This window comes from Podarcis muralis, chromosome 1 (assembly GCF_964188315.1).
Source record: "Podarcis muralis chromosome 1, rPodMur119.hap1.1, whole genome shotgun sequence".
Taxonomy (NCBI): domain Eukaryota; kingdom Metazoa; phylum Chordata; class Lepidosauria; order Squamata; family Lacertidae; genus Podarcis; species Podarcis muralis.
Genome location: NC_135655.1, coordinates 33,330,910 through 33,355,772, shown reverse-complemented (window position 1 = coordinate 33,355,772; position 24,863 = coordinate 33,330,910). Strand labels below are relative to the sequence as shown.

The 24,863-nt window shown below is 47.1% G+C and overlaps 2 protein-coding genes across 2 annotated transcripts in view; both read right to left on the bottom strand.

Moving 5' to 3' along the window:
• The window catches only part of LOC144327463 (uncharacterized), a 47,207-nt gene extending 31,298 nt beyond the window's left edge, over window positions 1-15,909 (bottom strand). The window contains exon 1 of the mRNA XM_077927003.1: window positions 15,773-15,909. Within this exon, the coding sequence (XP_077783129.1) occupies window positions 15,773-15,816 (44 nt within the window). The 5' untranslated portion in view covers window positions 15,817-15,909. The remainder of the gene's footprint in view (window positions 1-15,772) is intronic.
• A 3,208-nt stretch (window positions 15,910-19,117) lies between these two features.
• On the bottom strand, window positions 19,118-24,230 carry NKX2-1 (NK2 homeobox 1). Its single transcript, XM_028720467.2, has 3 exons — window positions 23,910-24,230; window positions 22,724-23,091; window positions 19,118-21,319 (listed from the first exon to the last, which is right to left on the bottom strand). Exons 2-3 carry the CDS (start codon window positions 23,079-23,081, stop codon window positions 20,619-20,621), a joined length of 1,059 nt encoding a protein of 352 aa, XP_028576300.1. The 5' UTR covers window positions 23,082-23,091; window positions 23,910-24,230; the 3' UTR covers window positions 19,118-20,618.
• Between the last annotated feature and the right edge of the window lie 633 nt (window positions 24,231-24,863).

Sequence of the window (24,863 nt, the reverse complement as noted above, 5' to 3'; positions counted from 1 at the left end):
AGTGGCTGTGGCATTTACACAAACAAAGTTCCCCCTCCCCACTGGCTTGTTTCCCCCCACTGTAATAAAATACTGTGGTTTGAGTTCTGGAGAAATATGATATCTCCATGACAGCAATGCTATGTTTGAGGGCTGGGATCACAATCACTGTGCATTTGTAATATTGAGAAGGAAAGATATATTAAAAGCCTGAAAAGACTTTTCATTAGGAAATGCTTATTTTTCTGAGATCACATATGTATCCAGCTCAGATTAATTTGCTCAGTGGAACATTTAGTTATTTACAGACAGACATTTTCCCTAGTCTGGGCTCAAACTTTGATTAGTTTTGTTTGTTAAATCCTGGTTCTTCTCATGCCCTAATATAAATTAGGTTTGGGGTGTTTTTCTGAGTGCATTTACAGTTTTTGCAGAGCAGATTGGGAGAAACTAACTTGCTAATAATAAAATAAATTGGGTGGGTGTGCTGAAACAGAAATGAACATTGAGAGTTTCGTCTGTCCTGTTTCCAGAATGCTGTTAGCACTCTTGTCCTAAGTACAGGTTTACTTGAAAGTAAATCCCCTTGAATTCAGTGATTCTGCTTGCCCTACAGGTTGATTCAGTAGTCAGTTTGCAAAGCATTGTTGCATCCGAGGTTTCCAGTGAAGGTAGGATAACATCTTTCATAACTCCCATGCATGTTCTCTGACTGAAGTTTATTATAACGTTCTTAACTTCAAGTAAAGCCTTGGCTGCTGCTAGGTTATCAGCGCAGCATTCCAAGCTGGGTGCATTTCTGTAACATTTGGGACAATATTATTACAAACTTCGTTTAAAATAATCGAGGTGCTTTTTATATATAAGAACCCTGGAGTAAACAAAGTACAAGAAATCCTAACTCCCATATGATTGCGCTGAGATTAGGGTCTAATTGCTTAAGGTTCAGGTGGAATCCGCGGGCTAAATCCTATAGGGGCGAACTGAATTTCTCAATCATTCTGTCAAAAGCAGAGGGATGAGAGCCCACACGCTTCCTAACAAGTCATTTTAACAGTTACAAGCTCCTTACAAAGACCACACAGGGAGCCTAAGAGATGCAAATCGAATTCTAATCCGTGGTCATTCTGCGGGGCCTTCAACAAAGATGTGCTAAAGCCTAATAGAAAAGAAATCAGTTCTCTGTCACCAGCTCCTAGGAAAATCTATTAGAGAAAGTACAGATCTTGTATTTACAGCCGTTGCTTTTAAAGGTTAAGGACAAGTACATGTAAAAAGGTAGCCTGAAGGATGGTGGGTGTGTTTTTTTCCGTGTGAAATATTGGACAAACCCCTAATGATTATCTTCTCATTTTATCCCTCAACGTGCTTTAATAATTTAGTTTGTATTCATTGGACAAAAGAATAATTCTTTCGAATACGTGGAAAACAAAAAAAAGGGGGGAGTGATAGTACCCGATCCTAGCCAACTTTAGGCGGAAAGCAAGTCCCATTGGTTTCAGCAGAGCTCCTTCCTATTAAATGTGGTTAAGAGTAACAGCCAAACGTTAAAAACAAATAGGAATGATTCACATTAATTTCTCTGACTTTAACTTCCACATAAACGTACCAAAGATCGCGTCCTGGGACAAATTTGACTTCCATGCCACCCCCAAAAGGATTGGATAACTTTAAGAACTTTTTGGCTTGTGTTAACAAATCAGTTCCGCGATCCTATGCATTTTACGCGGAAGTAAGTGCCACCGACGCTAAGGGGACATTTCTATGCTTAGAAGCAGCAGGCATCCTAAACGTTGATCGAGGCTGCGATCCTAGCCGCGCTTACTTTTGCGTAAACTGACACTGGCTCCAAGAAGACCCCACTCCTAAATACATTTTCGTGGAGAGAAGCCCCACTGGGTTCAACAGGAATGGCTTCCAAGTAAATTTGGCACCGCATTCTAGATCGCCTACTCTGTGGTTGCCTTAATTCGGAGGACCATTGGCCAGCGAGAAGATATCGGGAGTACTGTTGGAACAGTGATTTGAGATTTGAGAACCTAGAAACCGAAAGCAGGGTATTAAAAGGTGGGCATCCGGTTACGAAAGGGAGGAGGGAGAGGGGTTTCCCCTCCTCGATTACCTTCTCATTTCGCTCAGTGTTAAATGGATTTACACGGAGCTAAATCCTATAGTTTGTGGAGCGCCAAAATCCCGACCTGCCACAAATAAAGCACTACTTGCTAAGCCGTCTTATTCAGAAAGAAGCTCCACTCAGGTGAATAGGACTCACTTCGGCGGAAACCTGTTTCGGGTCCTAGTGTAAGTGGAGCAAATGCCTCAGAACATTTTAAAACCAGAAGGCAGCTAAAAACAAACCACAAAAAAGAGAGGACTTGCACGGCCACAGCTTAATATTTTGCAGAGCTGCACGCCAAAGTTTAACGTAGGAAATGCGTCACGTGTGAATTCTGCTTAATGCTGGATATAAAGGGGGAGGGAAGCCAGCTTGTCGCGTTCTATCTGATGTCAGTTTTTCATTTCCATTTGTATCTGATCTGGGCTTTCTCTTGGGTTTGCAATAGAAATACCCATTGATGGAGGTACGTAGGAATGCCATTCTCTTACTGTCAAGAGCTCTGGCCCTCCCTGGTCAAATCCGGTTTGATTCCTTCCTTGAGAGCAACGGTTGGCTACAAATGGTTTGGCTGCAGGTTCCATTGTGACACCAAGGAAGGGAATCTGGATGAAGAGCTCTGCTCAACTCCTTTTCTCTTCAGAACTTATTCTGGATTTGGAACTCCTGAACCCGAGGGAACTGACTCCCGAGCGGCCGGTTTTGGATCTTCCCAGTGATGGGTTATGGGTTGTTTTCAAAAGTTTGGTGCCCTTGTCCTGAACGGACTGTTTGGATGCCACCTTGGTGATGGGCAGCATACCAAGCGACCAAGAGGTCCCTTTAAACTCTAGCCATCAACGCACCATTTCAATTCTACACCGTAAAAAGTGTATCTACTAACTAAACATAATAGTGTTCCTCTTTTAGTTGGGTAGCGAAGGATATCTTCCCTGCTATTGGTTGCTGGTGGGTGCGCATACCATGTGTGGCTTTATTACTTTCGGCTCTTTTGTGGTATCTTTGCATTTTAAAGTAGTAGTCCATCGCTTTAAAACTCCCCACCACCACCACCACCATGTAACAATCGATGGATAAAATGAATTAATCCTAACAGCAAAACGGAATGCAGTCTCCCTTGACCTCCGGTTGCTGGCTATCCAAGGAGCCTAAATTTGACCAGCAGGAGGAGGACCTGATCTGCCAGAGACTCTCCTCGGGTGCTTCTCGGATTTGCTCTGCGAAGCCCAAGGCGCTTGCATCTTTTTCATTTCCCGAGAGGTACCTGCCTCCTCTCCTCTGTCCCTTTGAAGGAAACAGTGGGGGATCTTAACGATACCAAATGAAAAGCGTCCCTTTAACAGAGCTGTCATGTACTAACCTTGGATCCTAGAACAACAGGCAAGTAGGATCCTAGAATGCAACAACTGATTGGCTTGCAGGAGAAGACCAATCAGGCTCCAGGAAGAAGTTAATCAGCCTATTAGGCTGGTAGGATCGTAGAATGCAACAACTGATTGGCCTGCAGGAAAAGACCAATCAGGCTCCAGGAGGGAAGCAGAATCAGCCAATCAGACGGGACTCATTGTGTAAATAATATATATAAAAGCCTGAGGTTTTGGGGGGCAATTCAATCACTGTTTTACAAGCTGCAATAAAGAGCATGAAATCACTGCAGGACTCCGAGTATATTTCATGCTTCCTTATTTCTGAACGTCTCGGAAAGGATCTGATTGTGGCCCCTGTCAACTGGCAAATGAGTGTGCGCTGTCATTCAGGCAGCAGGCACGCCCCAGTCCATCTCCAAGTCCTGGGGAGGAAGGGCGGGAGAAAATATTGGGAGCGTAGACTTGGATAGGCATTGGTCCATCTAGCTACACTGACTGGCAGAGCCTCTTCTTCAGGAGTTCAGGCGAGGGTCTTTCCCGAATCCCATCCCTACCTGGAGATCCTGAGAGCTGAACCTGGGACCTTCTGACCTATGGCACATTCCGTACTACTGAGCTACTGTCCTTTCCCCAGAAGTGGTATGATTCGGACCTCGGCCGAGGGCTGCAAGTTTCGCATTGGCTTGGATGAGGTGCAGATCGCAGCATTCCCACTCTTCCGAAGGAGCAAAACAGGGAAGCTACGAACATCAGGCTTCGTGTGTGTGTCCTCTCCCCAACTTTTCACCGGTTTCCTTAACCTAAGAACCAAGCCAAACGGTGTCACTGAGTCGTACCTCTAGGACTGATGTTCAATAAGTTTCGACAGCGGTTCTCCACTTCGTAGACCGAGACCAGAGAATGCTGACAGTAGCTTTTAGGCCCTGCTCTTTAGCTCGGAGTTTTCGACTTGCATCGGTACATAAGCAGAACCTGCTGAATCCGGCCACTGGCCCACATACTCCAGCCTCTTGTTCTCACAGCCTGTGGGAAGCCCGCAAGCAGCTACCAGATGTTCTACATGATATATGCTCTGCCTCCCTGCCTTCTTTTTCACACACACCAGGTTCCCAGGTTCCCAATATATGAGAGCATCCCGAAGTTTATTCACTTGCGCTGAGTAGCACCAACAAATAATCCCCACCTTTGGCTCCATTGCATTCAGGGGTGCCCACCTGGATAACACATGGGGGAGCAGGTAAGCCCCCATCCCATAAGCGGTCACATGATTTGGCGCGCGCACACCATTGGAATGACAATACTCAGCAACTTTGAGGGTCTGGACCCTCAAATATTTTTGGGGGATGCCTCGAAGGGACCTCGGCCCCTAGCAGTTGGCTCCTGTGGTTGCATTTTACACCCCATCCAGGAATGGCTGTGGGCTGGAAACCTGCGTCGCAGGGGATTAGACTAGATGACTCTCGGAGTCCCTTACAAATCTACAATTTTCTGAGTCTACGATTCTATGATTCCTAAACGTGCTTAATTCGAAGTAAATCTCGTGGGTTTCAGCATCCCAGTGGGGCACAGTCCAGCTGAAGCAAAGCCTGTGTTTAAGTCCTAGGAAAGTCAGGAGAGTCAGATCTTTCCCATTCACATCAGGGCAACCTTTTTTATATATTAAAAATATAACGTTATTGAATAATACAATCAAATTTCCAGATATATCTGCAAAAAACACAATCTCACATCAGGGCAACCTACAAGGGTTTCGCTTGGGCTGGATCGGACTTCTAGATCTAAGAAAGTGAGCTGACAACAATCGAAGCTGGAAGTCAAGCCAACGTCGTCTTGTTTTGCGTTGTTTCTTCTCTAAGTGCACATGCGCACTTTTACTTGGGAAGCTTTCCAGAAGTGCTAGCAGAATTTTGTTCCATTTAAATGCAACCAAAAAATATATTCCTGTGGACAAGCATCCCTGGAACACACTGAGTATGGGAAGCATCGGAGTGCTGTCCTTATGGGGCTATTAACATCATGCGCTTGACTATGGGGTCATTCCCACCCACTCGCCCACCTGCCATTGGTGCTCCGGCCAGGCCAGGAGTTCCATCCCACCTTAATTCGAAGTTCTTCGGTTAAAGATAATTTAGCCTTTATTGAACTTAACTGGGAAATCCGATTTAAAGTATCCAAGGTTCAAGTTAACTGGAATGCCGGTCCAGCTGCTAGAGAACTGACCAAATGTCTAAAAGAGGCGCATCGTTGGCTTCGCGTGGTTGTTCAGGTCAGCAATTGCCTCGGCCATCAAATTAGGATACGAAACGTTAATTGGTTACATTTATTTAAAAAAGGAATTTTAGCAGGGCTTTCCACTCCAGGGATTCCCTGTGGAAATGTCTTTGTCGCTGGTGATTTAGGCTGCATTCTCCCGCACCTTTGCCTAGGAGTAAGTCCCATTGGCTTCTGTGCCTACCCTTGAGCAGGCATGTTGCACCAGAAGCGGTTTAATCATGCTGGCTACATGACCTGGAAATCTGTCTGTGAACAAACGCCAGCTCTCTCGGCCTGAAAGCGAGATGAGCGCCGCGCCCCATAGTCGCCTTTGACTGGACTTGACCGTCCAGGGGTCCTTTACCTTTACCTTTTTACAGGAGTGCGCTTCCGTACAATCCTATACGTGTGTATTCAGAAGTAAGCAGCATGCAGGGCTTGCACTGAGTTTCATACCCTTTGAAGGATCCCCAGAGCCCCAGGTGGGACATATTTCGCTGAGCAGAGCCAATCCTTCAGATTAAGTATAGAATCGTAGAAGTTGGAAGGGACCCTGGGGATCATCTATGCCAACTCCGTGCAATGCAGGACTATGCAGCTGTCCCACAGGGGGATCGAACATGCGACACTGGTGTTGTCAACACCATGCTCTAACCAACTGAGCTATTGGGTAAATGAGCTCCTTGTTTTATTTCAGTGTCTTTTATTTTATTGATAAGAATGTGCCTCTGACAGTCCACCTTTCAGGTAGAACACCTTAGAAACTCAAACAAAGGCATCAGTGTTCGAGTCTAAAGTTATTCTATGTTTTTGAAATTGTTCCATACATACGTGTGTCAACATACGTGTGTCAAACGCTCCTTATCAGGAGCGCCAACTTGAATAAAATATTGTGGGGGTCCACGTAAGCCCCGCCCCTAATAATTGATCGCATGACGCAGTGCACACGCACTATTTGATTGGGAATGCGCATCAACTTGGGGGGGGGGGTGTCCCCCTTAAATATTTAATTGTGGGGCCGAATCCCCCGAAGCCTCTAGAGTTGGCTCCTATGGTCCTAACCACAAACCGATCACTTCATTCATGGGATGTTCCTTCCTTAAAACACTCTTTATGGCAGGAGACTCCTGGTTCATTATGTGCCTAGTACACATTTCAGACCAATGGTTCCAACCACGGGTGACAATTTGAATAAAACACGGGAGGGGCAGGTAAGCCCCGCCCCACATATTCAATCACGTGGCATGGCACACACACACTATTTGAATGGGAATTCCCCTCAAATATTTTATTGAGGGCCGAAGGGACCTCGGTCCCTAGGGGTTGGTTCTTATGGTTCCAAACAATGCAGAAGCCAAGGTCCCAGGTTCAAAACCTGGCATCTCCAGTTGAAAATTTTCTCAGGTTTGGGACCTTGAAGAGCAGCTCCGGGCCAAAGAAAAACTGCACCGAGCATCTCAACCACCTGGCTTAGTGTAAAGCTGCTTCAGGATTACATTTAGGGGGAGGGATGAATCTGGCTGTAAGAAAAGCATGGTTTCCCCTTCCCATACAGTCTGCTGTCCAAGCGTCGTTGCGCCACCTCCTAGTCCCTTCGATTGGGGCTTCCCAGAACAGCTTCCTCGCTGGATCGTGCAGGAAATATAATTTAGCTATGTATACTCGTTTTTAAGATGTGCTGTTTTATTGAAAATTAGTTTACCCACAACGTAGCTTTGAGATGCGCTTTCCTTTTTAAATAATAATAATTTTTATTTATTAGATTTATTAGATCTGATTTTTGATTAAATGGTTTATACACACCCCCCCCAAAAAAAGAGAGAAATAAACAAATAAATAAGTGGAAAGAAAGCAGGCGTTAACTTGGGAGGCTATGTAGGAAAATCGGAATCCGAGAACCCAACTCTCAATTTGTGGGGAGGACGAGGATCCAGGGAGCCTCCGATTCCTTTCCATTTAGGAACATCGAGCAAAAGATAAAGAGGAAGCAACCGGAAGCGGTTAGTAAAAGAGCTGCGATCAGCTCCCTTTGGAGTCAAGGCCTCTCATCTGGCACTGACATGAACCGGGAAGATGGCGAGGAAGCGGGACAGGCATCCTGAAAATACAGGCGCCTTCTCAAAAGCCTGAAATCAGCGATAGCGTTTGCACCTGCAAACCGCAACCCGTTCAAGCCAACGGCGAATCTCCCATTGTTTTCAATGGCTGCGGAAGCCCCCCCCCCCCCAGGTCGCCGTGGTTCTTGTCTTGCCAGTCCTCAACTTCTTTCCACCTTCTTCTTCATAAACAGCGATCATAATGATTATTAAGGAGCGGTGTGGGCCTCTTAGCTTTCACTTAGCTGCTGGCACTTGACTGGCAAAGCGGGGGGGGGGGGGTCCTTTCTACCAACACAGCCAAGGAAGTGGCTCCGAAGACGGTGCCTCGTGGGATGGCCCAGAAGCAGGCAGGGCCTTGAAGAGACTACGGTCTCTTGCTTGTCCCAAATGGAAAGCTGTGGCAAGAAGAGTCTGTCACGCGCGTCTTAAATCTGATCGCTACCGTCGTGCAATATTACTTGGCGCTTAGGAGAACAGCTGGGGGCAGGCTAGAGCCCTGCAGTGGGAGTGTTTGGCATGGGTAAGACACACACCCGCAGCGCCCGTCCTTCTCAGTACCTCGGTTAGAAAAGATCTCAGGTACAGCAGTCGGATCCTCCCGCTTGAATCTGAGCAACATCGTCCCATGGACTCCGTTATGAGAGACATCTCTTTCCGTCTGAAGTGTCACCCCCGTTTTCGCTATTATCATGGTCATAATTATTTAAGATAGCAAAAAGTGACCTGGTTGCAGCAGCATTTTTCCTTTTCTTTCTTTCTTTCTTTCTTTCTTTCTTTCTTTCTTTCTTTCTTTCTTTCTTTCTTTCTTCCTCCCACCCCCCTTTCCCTCTTTCCCATATAAAGCCTTGCAGTATCGCCTCTAGGCTGAATGAGTTTGTGAAGCACCATTTGGCAGACATATCATATCCATTCAAGGAATCCTGCCCTTTCTGGCGTCATCTTCGCTCCACCAAGCTCGGAGAGTTACCCAGCGCACATCTTGACGCACTCGCGAGTGTGCGCACTCCCATTTTCCCTCTCCCCATCCTCTCACGCACACTCAGCCAACAAACTAGTTGGTCTTTAAGGTGCTACTGGAAGGAATTTTTTTTGTTCAGCCAACAAAACCCTCCTAAACATACTCCTTTCCACCCTTGATTTCAGCCGAACTTCTTTGCAAAAGGAAATCTCTGTAGGGTCAAGGTGCAAAAAGGGAAAGAACAATTCTGTTAGTTAAAGCGTGGTGCTGATGACGCCAAGGTGGCAGGTTCGAACTCCCTATGGAACAGCTGCATAGTGTTGCATTTTGCAAGGGGGTTGGGCTAGATGACCCTCAGCGTCTCTTCCAACTCCATGATTCTATTATTCTAACACCGCATCCAGGTGGAGGACGACCTACTAGTTCTGCAGATGGCTTTTCGGCCATATTGACACAAAGGCGATCATTTCCCACACACCCCAGTCCTTCCTCACCCCTTGCAAACTTCCGTTCAGTCGCAGTATTCAAGGACAGCGCGTTATTACGAACCAAGTTAGCATTTTGCCCCGAACCATTTCCCCGTGTTGTACTTTCTCTTGATTAAATGCCTGTTAACCCTAAGAGGCTAGCAGAACAATCAACATACTTTCCCAATCACCATTTGGGGAGACGGGAGGTATTCCTGGCTGTGGATTACACAGCTTGTTTTGCTTTGGTCCTGGTTTGGGGTGGCGGTGGAGAAAGCAATTAAGTTGTATTTTCCAAGGGAATGCATAAAAAGACTCATGGCTACAGCCTCGTGTTTTAAATAAATAAATAAGGATTGGGAAGGGGCAGAAAATCTTCAGTGCTTGCCTGACTGTTCTTCCTCTCTCTCTCTCTCTCTCTCTCTCTCTCTCTCTCCCACCCACCTTCCCCTCTCCCGGGCACGTTATTCTGTATCTTTCAGCGTGTCCGGCTCTCATGATTGCAAATAGGCCTGTTTTCAAATGGAAATAAGACTTCCAAACTGATTATGTGTATTGAATCGGAGTCGCTCGCTAGAGCCTCTTGTTTAAAATGTATTGAAAAAAGGATGATGGCTACAGACCTCTGGAACCAGCGCGGAGAGGTCGATTTATTTTGCAACTTTTGGCCACTGGAGAATATTTCAGCAAGATAATTACGGCAGCCTGGGAGGGGGGCGGCGCCTTGGAAACACAAACAGTCTCCCGTCTCGCCTTCCCTTCATCTCCATCTCTGCCTCGCGCGCACCTGCCATTTCCAGCTCCTAACCTCAAGGAACAGGCAATGTGTGTTGACTACCACACCCTAATACTGCCTCTCAAATATTAAGCAGGGGGAAGATAAACCGTGCTGCTGCTAGGGGCTGACCAGTGGCCTCCTTACTTCCCTGCCCATACAACTTATTATCTATAAATGGAAGAGGGTAAGAAAAGAGGAAATAAAGTGGGGATAGGGTAGAGCAGGATAAACCTCAAGGAAGATTTGAGTCTGCAGGAGAGGGGGCGTCATCGTCAAACTCTTGGGAATCTTCCGAGAGCTTCATCCACATTTATCTCAGGCTTGCAAGGCCATTACTATTCTCCCCCTCCCCACCATTGTAAATGTCCGGGGATGAGGCTAAAATAATGTCACGCGCATGGACCTGCTTTCTTGTCCAGGCAGTTTATTATGAAAGCACCGAAAGGCTCCGAAACGCAAGAGATTCTCCCCCACAAGCTGCAGATCAGCGCCTTTGGAATTCCAAGCAGCCAAAACTTCTCCATCCTTACGCATCATCCATTTAAAGCACCCGATTTCCCGCAGAGAATTCTGAGAACAACAGCTTACTCCTCACAGAACTACAATTCCCAACAACCTTAGCAAACTACAGTTCCCGGGATTCTTTTGCGGAAGTCATGTGCTTTAAATGTGTGGTGTGTACGTAGGTGGCTTGTGTGGTCTGGCCTGTGAGGATTCGCGGGCGCCCACACTCCCTTGCCTCTTGCCAGCCGTCTCCCCAGTCAGACTGGTCAGCAATCATAGGAATCAACTCCTAGGGACCTATGTCCCTTTGGCACCCCAATAAACTATTGGAGGGTCCCCCCCAAGTTGATGGGCATTGCCATTCAAATGGTGTACATGCGCCGCATCCCGTGATCAGTTATGTGGGCTGCGGCTTACCTGCCCCCCCCCCAAATAATATTTTATTCAAGTTGGCACCCCCGTCAGCAATGCTCCCCAGAAAGTGTCCCTGAAGCCCTTACAGGGAACTTGCGGCGGCCTCCTGGCAACTTCAGAAAGTGGCTGGTATCTCTCCAAGCGCGGGGAGCTTGGAAAATGAGTTTTGAATGGCAAGGGGTGAGAAATGTAACCGTTTGGTAGGGCTTAAGACGGACATATGCCCGCTCCTGCCTTCCCCTCCTGCTTTTGTCCATCCTGCCTTCTTCCTTTATCTTGTCCACACTCCTCCTCCTCCTCCCCGATAGAACTCTGGTCCAGCTTTCTCTCAGCTTCTGATTGGTCGGTGCCACTCGTGCGCTTCAGAATGGACAAGTGTGTAGCGGCGCGGTTAGGATGCATAAATGATCCATCGCCCACACTATGAATATTAATGAATACTTTTACCAGAGGGATCTGTGTGAGAGAGAGTGAGTGAGAGGGAGGGAGGGAGGAGGGAAGAGGGGGTTGGGGTTCTTTCCTCCAAGCGATGACCCTTTCAAGCGCAGAATGACGAGGAGCGATGAAAATATTTGGAATCTGCAGGAAGCAGTTCATGTCCCTATAGTGACAAAATATTTTTACATGTCACACATCTATAGCTGGGTGCGTCAAATTCAATTAGACGGCGGTAATTATGCATACCCGTGGTATACCTGATTAAAATATGCATATAAGGTACATAAGGTACTCCCACTTAATTTATTCAAGGGTGGTTGTGTAATGAAATTATCTTCCAGGGTTCAGATTCACTTTCAGGGTTGTACAGCCTGCGGAAATACTATAATAAACGGGTATACTATTACATTCTCAGATCAATTAAGACAAACCAGGTTAGGTAAGGGTTAGTGGCTAACGTGTAAAGAGTAGTTCCATAGACATCAATGGAATTACATAAGTGGAAGTGGTCCTTTTACGCCCAGACCAACGATGCAGTTAAACCTAAATAGTAGAATACAAATCTAGGATTTCGGCTTAAATGCTTTATATTACGATAATTCACAAGGTTATCCTACGCGCACATAAAGCTAAATCCACTGTATTTAATTAAGCTTATTGTGCATAGAAGTGCAGTTACAAGCTACCATCCTTTTAATATTTTCCTGGGAATAAGCACCATTGAAAACAGTGGGACTTACTTCCAACATCAACCTGCTTAAGAATGCACCGCCCCAATCCTAACTAAACAAAGATACTTCTCTGTTTATACGGGCTGTAGTAGGGGTTGTTTATAAGCATATTCTGGGTTTGATTACTTTTTCTTAAAATACTCAGGTATCACGGTGATGGTATATGGGTTGCCACTAGTTAGCATCACTTGAAGAGATCTGTACCTAAGCGCATGCGCACCTTTAAGCCTTACAGCCCATTCAACGTTGACCCGAATTCCTTGGGTGTAAGGACATTTGAAAGGATGCAGTCTCCTGCACACTGGGCTGCCAGGAAGTACCACTAAACAGGTAGATTTATGCATGGAATCTGACGACAGAGTTGCAATCCTACTTGCTTAGAAATCTGTAGGAAAATGTCATTGATTTCGAAGGAGCAGAATGAAGCCCTCACCTTCTAAATTATTATGGCTGGGCGGGGGTCAAATATTTTTCTCGACATGGGTTGTCAACCGGAGTCAAGGAAGTGAGCTGCAGTACCATCTGTTATTTGCCTCTAACTGACACCCTGAACATGCTGTGACCATATTTACTCTCTATTAAGTGGAAATATTACTAGAAAATCCCCTTTTTTGTTAACAGGTTAGGCAATATTCTTTCTTATAATTAGTAGAAGCTGTGTACCTGAAGGACCAAAAGTTCTCACCCGAACATGGAATTAGTAGTTTGCTTTTTTGTTAAGACTTTGTTCTGGGTGCTTATAATCTTCTTTTTTAACAATTCAAACCTATGAAGTAAGACCCACTGAATTCAATAGAGTTTAATTCCAGGTAGTATTGTAGCCTTAGAAGCGTGCTTCTTTACATGTTTGTAGTTGGGAAGGGAGAAAGAGCGAAAGTTTATAATAAAGTTACGATGGACTATTCCAAAACTAGTACCACTTAAAAACCTACAACTGTATAGCTTCCCTTCATATGAGGAAGCTTATTGTTTTACACGGTTTGAAATCGAAACAAGATATTTACTATCCAGGCGAGGTTCCGACTTCTTGTTCACCACTGGAACTTCGACAGAGTTTAACACACCTGATTTTGGGCGCCACGCAGACAAAATTAATCCAAGTCCTACTGACTTTAGTGGGCGAGTGAAGCCCACTTGGCCCACGTAGACCCCACGGAAATCGGCCCCCAAGTCGGTGTGCATAAGATTGAAGTCTCCAGATTGCTTGGCAAATGGTTAAACTAGCTCTTTATCGCCCGTCCAAAATTCATATTTATAGCTATATTACATAAATTTCGGTATAATATCGGAAGGCAGACAGGAAAACTTTGTTTCGATTTCAGTGATACCTCTGCATTTAAGCTGCACCTGAGCAGTCCTTCCCAAAACACGCCAGTCATCGCAACAAGAAATGGACCAATATGGTTCCAAAGTTCCAAACCCTTTTCTTAAAGCTGGGAGAAAGATGGAGGGACAGAGAGAGAGAGATGTCTGAAACTCTATGCACCCGAAGCGCTTACGGCGGAAATGCTAGGCGCTTCTGGTACTAGTTTGAAAATCCCATGAAAGGACTAACTCTGATTATTCTGAACAGCTTTCTGTTTCGGCCGAAGTACTGTGAAACTACCCAGATTCTACCCGAAAGTCGAATTAGGGCCTTATTTTACTATGATGAGGGTTATGCTTTCAAAGGTGCGGAAAGGTTTCGACGTCTTTTCGCTTGGCTTTCTTTACCCCAAACCACTTCAGAAATTCTGCAGTCATTCATTCAGCTTGAGAAATGCAACTGAATTTCCTTAAAATCAGTTTCACGTCTTTCCTAGAGACTGGTGGCCTAAGCTGCTATGGAGTGGGCGGGTGAGAAGTTTTCTCATGCACTAGTAACCTCGAAATCAAAGAAACAGTAAACGAAGAACTGTTGGAAACCAGATCCACGCAGCTGCATTTTGGTCCGCGTTGAAGACACCATCGGGGCAATGTTGACTACTTTTGAGGTTGCCACACTACACATACTTACTAAGAAATCGCACTGAAGCCAGAGGACCTTCCCTCTCGGGTAACAAGTTTTGGATCCAGCTACAGATTTCAGTGCAAATCCAAAGAAAACAATCCTATCCGCGTCTACCGAGAAGGAATTCCCATCGAGTTCAGTGTCCTTTACTGCCAGGAAAGTAGGTACAGGATTGCTGCCTGATTGTGGCTGGATCGTGCCCAAGTATTGCAAAATTGCCCACCCACATGTAAGGGAAACGGATCTCAACACTAATAGTGAACTCCATATCCACCCACCCCCATGGGAAAATAATTTTTCATCATCGTCATTCAGGGAAAAAAACCTAAAAACAGGCGGCCGACAGAGAAAGCTACAAAAGCGGCTTGGGTTGTTTAACTTGAGTTGTTGGGTGGGGAGTGGGTTAGGAGTTGTCCCTGTCTCTTTAACCATTCTTATGCTCGCAACAGTACTGCCCCATTCAAAGGGAAAGGCCAAAAATAAGGATGGGGGTGTCTTCTAGCTAACAAACAAAAGCAGAAATCCGATCCAAAACTCGGATTAGGAAGAGTCTTGGACTAAGTCGGTTAGCAGGTCGCTAACAATCACAGAAGGACTCAGACCTCAGTTACTCCTCTGAGGTATTACAGCCCCACCATCCCAGCCACCGTCCCCCCGCGACGCCTGCCAGCTTCCACAGGTCCCATCAAGGTGTCTGTACTTCTGGATCCTTTCATTATGGTTTCAAAGACACGTCTTCACACAAAGAAGGGTGACCCTCCGACATCCCGACTCAGCAAAATTCTGGGCTAGCCTAGAGAGCTCGAAACGTTTACAGTCAGAAGAAAATTATCCAGATGGAAAGACCTTCCTGGTGACGTTACCAAACGGAAACCAAGCGGCTTACGAAGCGTTAGATCTTAAGAAAACGACTGTTCTGAAGCCCCCCTAGGGATGGCGACAGCAAAAGAGAGCAACTCGTTTGACCATGGGGAGAGCCAAGTGAACAAATTTTAAACCTAGCTAGCACCCCGCAAGCGGAAACATGGAAAGGACCCACATAACTCCTTAGAAACAGGCCTCACAGACATCTTGAAACTTACTTCCCAGCTAAAAGTGTCGACAATCAGGAAAGTCTGGCTGGAGGAAGGGATCCAACTAAAACCATGACTTCTGGTGTGGGTGTGCTATGGTAGAAAAGGTAGCTCATTGCACCTTAGGCTGAAGCCAAATTTCCTTCCATTAGGATTAGGTCCCTTCAGGCGGGCCCAGAAACGGCAGACACCGTCCTTTCTAGAAAATAGTTATCTCTTTAACAAGCCTTCAAAGCAGAGCTGAGGAAGATAGACAGACAAACGTTTCCCGGCTGGGAAAAAATCCGAAGCATACACACTTAGCTGTTTCCTTCCTGCACAAATGCTATATTAGGTTGACACTCAGCGCCCTAAAGGAACGTGGAAAGAAGCCCCCTCTCATCTGCCAAATTCGCCTCCAAATAAGTATACCTATCCGAGACACACTTACGAGGAAGTCAGTCCCACTGAAAGCTTTCCTCGTGGTTAAGTGCGTCGAAGATCGGGGTCCCAGCATCGACTGATCAAGCCCCCTGCCTTCTTTATCTCCTCCTGGCCACAGCTTCCGAGAAGAGGAGGAATGGACATAAAATGTTCGAGAGAGAAAGAGAGAGAGTTGACCTTACCTGATCTCTTCTGTGCCTGTTGTGGGGAAACAAACGCAAGCCATTTCGTGTTAATCACCAAATTGCCGTAGACGAGAGTATTTCTACTTTCCAGAACCGTTTGATAGCACAGACATCATATTTCCATTTACTGTGACCTCCCCTCTTCCCCCCCCCACGCCCCCCCCCCAGTCATCAGCAGACCAACTGGGCAGATAAGAAAGATGCTGTCAACTTTGCTCCAACTAGTTTACCATACAAGGATTGATCATCTTCACGAGCCACTCAGTGTTTACCTCCAAGTCCTCTTTTGTCCAAGCAGCCCTCAGCGACTCGACAAGAGCTGGTTCTCCAGCGAGGCCCTTGTGTACCTGCTGGCCTGACTGATCATATATATATATATATCTACAGGCAGATGCTTTCTCCGGGGCTTTGCTTCATTTTCCAGCTGCACTTCTATGCAACATTTGTGCCTTCATAAGAACTGATATTGTGGCAGGATTCCTAGACAATACTCAGGGGGTGGGGGAAGGGAACTGGCCATCTTTTCCAATGGATAAGTTGGGTGAGATTTTCTCCCTTTAACAAGCAATCCTTGGAAACCTCAAAGCCTGCTTCTGAGACCAAAAAACACCTTGGGAGAGAGAAGGTGGCTTGATATTGATCCTCAAATATGAAGAAGCTCTGAGCCATTATATGCAATTCCTCCCCTTTTATCTATGGGGTGTTTATAGTCCAATGGTGCAAACAGTGGCTAGAGTGGGACAAGGGGATAGAATAATATCTTCTAACCCCTTGTCCTACTCTAGCTAGATTTTGCACCATTTGATTAAACATCCCATAGATATAAGGCGAGGGAATGCTCTCTCCAGTATCCGCATATCATCGTCCAGGTGAAGAGATGGGAACAAAATAGTCAACCTCCATTAGATCCCATTACCTGTTGTTGTTGTTGTTGTGGTTGTTGTTGTTGTTAAAGTCCACAGGCCTCTCATCATTTTTTTCATGTGGACAAGGATAGAACTTCCATGCACACCAAAAGCTCGTTTTTCTCCTCCGTCGTTCCACTTTTAATCACTTTCCTTCTCTTTTCTCCTCCCAGTCACTCAGCACAACAGGCAACACCAATCTTACAAGGCCAGGGTGATTCCCCACCCCTGGTGTAATACAGATTTGCCCATTTTAGCCTATGGACGCAGCATTAAGCACACTCATTTTAAAAACGAATTTCCCTGAAATCAAGGATGGTCCACTTCCAAATCAAACGCAGCTGGAACTTCGGCCTTAAACGAAATTATGCTTATTGCAGGGCAAGTCCAAATTCTCAAAATATGTTTGGAGGGAAATTTCGATTTAAAAAAATATTTTTTAAAATAAACCAACAAACGAAACCATAACGGCTTGCATCAGTTCAAACAGAAGTATACCCTGGCGGGGGGAGTATTTTTCTATGATTAAACCTCAATGCTATTACGTCATTTCTTTAAAAAAAGAAAAAGCGAGAGAAAGAACTATAATTTTGCTAGAGCCGTTTTGTTTGCATTTCTGCTGACTGATATGTAAATACAGTTTGAATTGTGTTTGCTTGGACTCTAGAGGTCTATAAAGAGACGAATTCACCTTTTCTGTGGAACAAGCAAACAGACTTTAAACTAAGCCGACATCAGACAAAGTGGAAGCCAGTTTATTTAATCGAAACTAAATCTAGTCGCAGTAAGATAAGTCAGTGTACATAATCATCCATTACAGTCATTACTCCCACCACCAAATATGTGTTTATTAGCTCGTCCAGATAAACTCGATCCATTTATTTTCCCGAGGCTCTTCGGGACAAACACGTTTCCATGTTTTTTCTTCTAAGGCCTAACTTTAGGGCTGCGGAGGTGGGGGCGAGATGGGGGGGGCGAGACAAGAGACTACTAAAGTACCTTCAGGAATGCTGTTTTATAACCGCCTCCCTTCCCCTGTCAGTCTCAGTCAACAATTCATTTACTTCAGGAAAGAAAAAAGGATAGAGAAAAAACAACTATAAAATTTTGAGATCCCTTAAAGAGAGTTGTGAATTGTGGACACGTTATTTAAATAAGTTTTGTTTTGTTTTTTTCATTCCAAGAGCTGAACTCTACTGGATGTGTCTCCAAACCGAGAGATTTATTCTTGGCGAGCTTCTCGCTGCTGATTTCCCTTTGCCAAGACCCTCAGCGCAGTTATTTGAAGCTTTTTCATTTAGGAAGGGGGGGGGGGGAAGAATCACAAAAAAGACACACTGGCGTTTGAAATGACAGCCTCGAGTGTTCCGTTTTGGGCTCCGCGGATGCTAATTTTAGCGCAGAGGTATAAAAGGCGACTGGGGGTGGGGGATAGAGAGAGAGACCTGATTTAGAAAAGGGGGAAAAAAGAACAGCTGGAAATGTTTCTACCGCACTTGACCAAAGTCTCTCACTTTCTCGTCTCTGTAAACAAGAGGTCTACATTTTACATATTGCACCGAATATTTAATATCTCTCTGCTGACACACGTGACGAAGAGTTGGAGACGCAGATATGTGCACATATCGTTATATCAAGAACCAAGCCTGGATCCCAGCCCCCAACCCCACCCCACCCTCGCCACCAGCCCTAGAGGGGAGCGGATTCTCTGCTTCGGCTGTGTGGCCGTTTCTTTGCGCGGTGGTTGAAGCCCTTTCTGCCTGTACAATTCTCGCCCCATCTCTCTCATTCACTTCTCTCTCTCTCTCTGGGTTCCTGCGCCCTTCACCCTTGCAGATATAAATATATTGGATATATCAAGCCAAGCTAGGATTACGTATCCGGCCAGGGCTCCTAAGCAGAGAATGATTAAACCCTTTTGCTTGATCATTATCCAGAGATGCCCGTAGACCGACTGTTTGCAGCGCGATCAGCCGAGAGCTTCACGTGGGCTCTGCCTCGCAGGGTGCTTTGGGTTTTGGCTTGTTTCTCCCCTGCCTACAACTCTCTGATGTCCGACGGGCAGAAAGCCGCTTTACTTGGATGTAAAGCCTTTTCGTTTTGCTCTCCCGCCCCCTCCCCTGGAAGCTCCTTTTCTGAGCGCCGCCTGTTTCTTGGCTTGTGACGTCGTGACTTCTTCTACCGGCTTAAAACAACGGGAAAGTTATACAACTATTCTCAGTTCATAGCCATCGACAAATCTACCTGGCCTGAATATTGTGCCCTCTCCCAATAAGTCGAACAAATGTTGAAAATCGGGAAGGGAGGGCAATATATATATATATATATATGCATATACGTATATACACACACACACATATATATCTCAGACACCCCCAATACACTTTGTGTGCGCGCGCGCTTCAAGGTTAATTCAATTTACACGATACACCTCGTGCACAATAAACTATCGTTTTATTTTGATTATAAATAAGATGACTGTACTTTCCTTAAAATACAATTACATAGGAAACCTTTGTAGAAATGGTGTTTTTACAAGTTAATAAATCTGGACGCTCTTTACAAAGACTTGATATCCACCCCCCCCCAACCCTGTTAGTACGCTCCTCGTTAGCTTCCTTTCCCTGCATTAACAGCATCTTAAAAGCACCCTTTGGGGATTTCGATTAGTGGGTCTGCAAATATTGTCTTTCCTCTGCGAATGACGCCACTTGGATTTCCTTGTCTCCGTGCCTTGCTACTTATCTCGGGCAGGGCTCCCTGTCGTCGTATTCTCTAGTTAATCGGGAATATAACATACGAATCGATCCTATATCTGTATGTGCTGATCAGTTTCCCCGAAACGTGGACCCGATCCTCCTTCCTGGGCTTTCCCCGTTGAATTCAACGGGCCTTGGGAAGGAAGCTTACATTGCGCAAATTCGGCTCCCGAAATTTTTCTTTTTCTTTTTGGAGGTGATAGGAAGGTTGGGGAAATAGCAAAGGGCAATAAGAAAGATAAGTGATCTTTATAATTTATAAGAAGCTCCTCAGGAAGTATATTTAAAGCCAAATATATCTACATAAGTTACAAGGGGCGGAGAGAGAGAAAGAAAGATAAACGTGCGCCAAATAATTTCACCGATCTGTGGACATCCTTTTTTTTTTTAAGTGGGTTTTCCTATTTTATTTTATTTTTAAAAAGTTTTGATTTGTTTGGTAGATCGTTGCTTGATATATTCCTTTTAATCAACAAAATAGTCAGGATACTAAAAACTATGGGTTTAGTCCAACGTTTTTGACAGCATTATACAGCTACAGGTTCACATCGAACATAAGGGGGAAGGGGAAGCTAAGCCGTGATAGCACCCGCGTTTCCATCCACCGTCTGGGCTGAAGGCCAGCGAAGGTTCTCCGTCTGTGCATTGTTTTTGAAGAGTGTGTGTTTGTGGGGGAGGAGGGGAGACGCTAAAGTTTTTGGGGGCGGTGAGGGAGGGGAGAAAACACCCACCCTTCGCCCCGAGGGTTTTTTGTTTTTTTTTGTTTTTTGTTTTTCTTATCTGTACATACAAGCGTCCACTGGAGATCCACCTCACGCCGCGGGCACACGGTCCATCGTGGGTCTCAGGGGCCACCAAACTCCTCCAGACAACGCTCCGGGGCCTTCAGCAACACGGCAGCCATTTCACAACTTAAGAAGTCTGCTTCTGGTCCTCTTGTCTGTCCCAAGGACACAACACCCCACCCCACAGTTCTGATATTTTCTTTTTAAAAAAACAAAAGCAAAACAAAAGCAGAAAAAAGGAGAAGAAGGGAAGAAGTCAAAGGAGGAGGAGGAGGAGGGTGCGTGTATTTGTGTGTGTTTCTGTGTGCGTGCGTGTGTGTGTGTGAAAAAGAAAAGGAAGGGGTCAGCCCGTCGGACAAGGACGAGGTGGTGGGCCCCGTCGGGGCGGCCCCTTTCACCAGGTCCTCCCATATAGCAAGGTGGAGCAAGACATGGCCGTCCCATAGTCCGAGCTGGACGAGTTCAGGTGGGACAGAGCCGACACCTGGCTCTGGAGGGACGAGGGGCTGCTTCCCGCGTGCTGGCCCAAGTCTGGCGACTGGCCGGCGCTGCTGGCTTGGTGGCTCTGGTGCTGTCCCAGGCTGGCGCCGTTGGAGGCCACGGTGATGGCGGTGGCCGCAGCCTGCTGCTGGTGGTGGCCCTGGAGCGCCGCCGCGGCCGTGGGCGTATTGGAGCCCGCCTGACAGGGCTTGCCGTCCTTGACCAGGACCGGGACGGCCACCCGTCGGGGCGAGTGCTGCTGTTGCTGCTGCTGCTGCTGGCAAGAGGCGCCGTCCTGCTGCATCTGCTGCTGCGCCGCCTTGTCCTTGGCCTGCCGCTTCATCTTGTAGCGGTGGTTCTGGAACCAGATCTTGACCTGCGTGGGCGTCAGGTGGATCATGCTGGCCAGGTGCTCCCGCTCGGGCGCCGACAGGTACTTCTGCTGCTTGAAGCGCCTCTCCAGCTCGTACACCTGCGCCTGCGAGAAGAGCACGCGGCGCTTCCGACGGGGCGTGCTCTGCAGCGGGGCCATGCTCTTGCTCACGTCGCCCAGAGAGCTCAGGCTGCCCATGCCGCCCATGTTCATCCCCGACGACGGGCCCATGAAGCGGGAGACTGTGGGAGGGAGGGAGGGAGAAACAGCGGGGGAAGGAGCGTTAATCAGCGGAACCAAGCGCAAAGCCCAGGAGGAGAGACTCCGGCAGACCCGCGGGTAGCGGGCTCGGCCCGCACATCGGCAGGCCGAATCCAGTTATCGGGATCAAGATCCACAAAGGGGAGGGGGGGAAAGGCCATGGTTGACACATCCCTAGACATGATAATAACAACAACAACAACCATAATAAATGCTAAATAATAATATCTGGTCAAATCCCCACAACACTAATACCAGTTTACATTGATACCGGTGAAAATGTCAACGCGCAAGATGCTGAAAAATCAGCAGAAATCCGTTGCTAAATCGGATTTGAAACGGATAAGGTATCTGGTGGCTTTGTAGAGTACGTTCTCCACCCTGTAACCCGCCCCTCCCCCGGCCTAAAACAAGAACAAAAAAATATTCTCGTGGAGAAGTGGCTAGAAACGGCCAGCGAGGAGAATTCAAATTTAGAAAAAGAGACATTTTGCTGGGGTGTACATTCCAGCGTTTTCATGCGTATCTGTCTATCTATCTGTCTACCTACCTACCTCACACATACATTCCTGCATACATTAAGAAAGGATAATCTAAGGATAATCTAAGAACCATATACTCCACTTTTGCAACGCTGTTGACACCTTGTAATTTGTCAAAAAAATAATAACCTGTCAAAAAGTTACTTCCCCTCCCTTTTCACATCCTTTACGGGTTATCTATTTCTCTCCGTTTATTAATTCCCTTAGACTTAGTCCAGAGCCTGCCTTCGTTCTTCTAAAGCAGATCCAATTCATTTCGCACCTGTTCAATTTTTATTTACACTTTAAAGGGCCACTGGAACCTCATCGTCTTCACGGACTCTCGCCTTAGGGTTTTATTTGAACAATTTGTTTGGCGTCCAAACATTTTATTATTTCCTGTATCCAAGCGCGCTCCCTCACACGGTTTCTTTTCTTCTGGGCGCGCATTATTCTTTATTCGTAAGTCCCTTCCTTCCCTCCTGGTCTCAGCCACCCACATCTGTCCAATAAAACGCTTCTCCTCTCTTTGTGAATGCGCTTAGCCGCTGAGATTAATCATAAGGCGCAAGAGATGCCCCTGACTCCCCCCAGCCAAAGCCAGGAGCAGACCAGAGCCCAGGAGTCCAGGAGAAGGTCAGAAACCGGTTGCAATTTTTGTTGTTATCATTATTAATACACAAAAATTGGGGGAGTGGGCGGGGGGAGCAACATCCAGACCAGCTTCATGCCAAACGCTCCCCCTCGCGCGCACCTCCGCTCTAACTGCTGCCCCACACTCCCCCGTCTGCCTGGGACCGCGCGACCGCGCCACGGGGAAAGGTGGAGAGAGAAGGAGGGGGGGGGGGAGCTCCGAGCACTTACTTGTGGAGAAGCGGGGGTCCGGATTCGCCCCGTACCAGCCGGTGGCGGAAGCGCTGTTCCTCATGGTGTCCTGGTAAGGTGGAAGGTCTCCCATGTTGCCATTGCAGTAGCCCCCCATGGCGGTGTGCGAGAGCTGAGGGACCCCGGCGGCTGTCATGTGGTAGGCAGCGGTGACCGTCCCGTTGTGGCCCATGGGGTGCTGCTGCATGGCCGGCTGCGCCACCTGCGACTGCCTGTAAGCTGCCAGAGGAGCGCCCAAGTTACTCCCCTCCATGGCCACTTTCTTGTAGCTTTCCTCCAAGGGGCTCAAGATGTCAGACACTGAGAAAGGAGTCGTATGCTTTGGGCTCATCGACATGATTCGGCGGCTGGGGGGAGAGGAGGGAAAAAAAGGGAAAGGGGAGGCAAAACTCTCTCTCTCACTCTCTCTCTCTCTCACTCACTCTCTCTCCTTTTTTTTTTTTTTTTTGCCAAATATTCTGGTGTGTTGCCTCCACGCCGATCTTGTTGGATGAACACGTAACCGAGTGGACCAAGTCCGCCTTAATTGGATTGAGTGGAGGCTCAGAGCTGCCTTTCGTTTGTTTTAGCCAGACGCCAGGTTTTAGGCTGCCACCAGAGGCGGGGCATAGGCACTAAAGCAACAAGACAATAGAACCCCACATCTTGCCCGAGATAATTAGCGTACATGCTGATGACAAGGTAAACACCTTTTAAGTTTTCCCCCCCTCCTTTACGTCTCAGGCTTTCCCACCCGAACCACCTGCCCACTCAGCCTTTATTTTTTATTATTTTTAATATATATATAATTCGTATATATATCATAAGCCTTAAAAAAATTTAAAAATGCAGCGGTTGAAAGGGAAAGTCCTGCCTTCTCCCCTCCCCCGAATCAATCGGTTTATGGATTTATTGTTCGGGAGGGGTGCGAATCGAACCCTAAGATGGGGCTCTAAAGAGGTTCCAATATGGAGAAAGGAGGATTGGGAGAGGCGCGCTGGGGGGGGGGGGTGTGTGCTTTATTCCTTCCCCCGCCCCGCCCGTGGGCGAGTTTCACAAAAAGGAAGCCCGTTCGGATCCTAAGCCCTCTTTACCCACTACCACCCAACTACCCACCCACCGCCCCACACGCTCCCCCCCATTCACCCCCCACACCTCCTCCTCTTCCTCCTCCTCCTCCTCCTACCTCAGTCTGAACGAGGAAGGTCAGGACTGAAGGACTGGATTTAGCCACCACCAAGCACCACCATCACCCGCCCCCGCCTCCCCTTCGTAAGCACCCGAGGAAGAAAAGAACAGTCTCTGTGTGAAATAGCACCGGGATGGAGCGTTCCTACATCGCCAAGTTGGCAGGAATCCGCTCTCTGGCCAGACATTGGACGGAGCCTCGAGAGAGGCGCGGAGGGTTGTCTAGAGCAAACTACTTGTGCCTTATCAGCGCTGCTTAGGAGGCATAAGCTATAGAGCCTATAGGAAGCTTATCTGTCCGAGGCTCCCAGCGCATCCCCTCCCCGCCCGCGCCGCCCGCGCCTCGCCAAATATATGTTCTCTGTACATGCAATCATCTGATCGTTTTGTCTAGCTCGTTACTCCGCAGGCAGATGGAAGCTGGAACTTTGGGGTGGGGGTGGGGGATGTTGCGCGGGGTGGGGTGGGGGGGATAGAAATGTGTGTAAAGCAATTGTATAAGGATGATGGGCTGCTGGAAAACACATTAAAGCTAAGAGCCCGTTTGTTATTTTCCAATAGGAACCGTGTCACGCACTCCTCCGGGCCACGTCTAAAGCTTAAAAGCAGCTTCTCGGGTTATTTATGAATCAGAGGCGCCAGGGATGGAAAAGACCTGTTAGGTCATCACCCTGCCAGTGGAGAATTGTGTCTTTCATTTCCTAATATTCCGCTCAGCCTAATTGCGGCCACCTCGGTGTCAAGAGAAATCGAGAGCTGCCTGGGGGACGGAGGCTTGAAGGCGGCTCCACCACGATCCACAAGCCGGTTAAGGCGCGCTGCTGCTGGGGAGGGGGAGGGGGAAGGAAGCCTCGAGGGGCACGATCCCACGCCCCGCTCAAGCGGGTGGAGGATTTCCCCGGTTGATTTTAATGGGCATGCGTGGGTGTGTCAGATCTGCCTCTTCAGAATG

Coding starts and splice junctions, on each gene's coding strand:
- NKX2-1 (XM_028720467.2), bottom strand. CDS start 23,081: ATGTCGATGAGCCCAAAGCATACGACTCCTTTCTCAGTGTCTGACATC. Junction 21,320..22,723: donor GGACCCCCGCTTCTCCACAA/GTAAGTGCTCGG, acceptor TCCCTCCCACAG/TCTCCCGCTTCATGGGCCCG.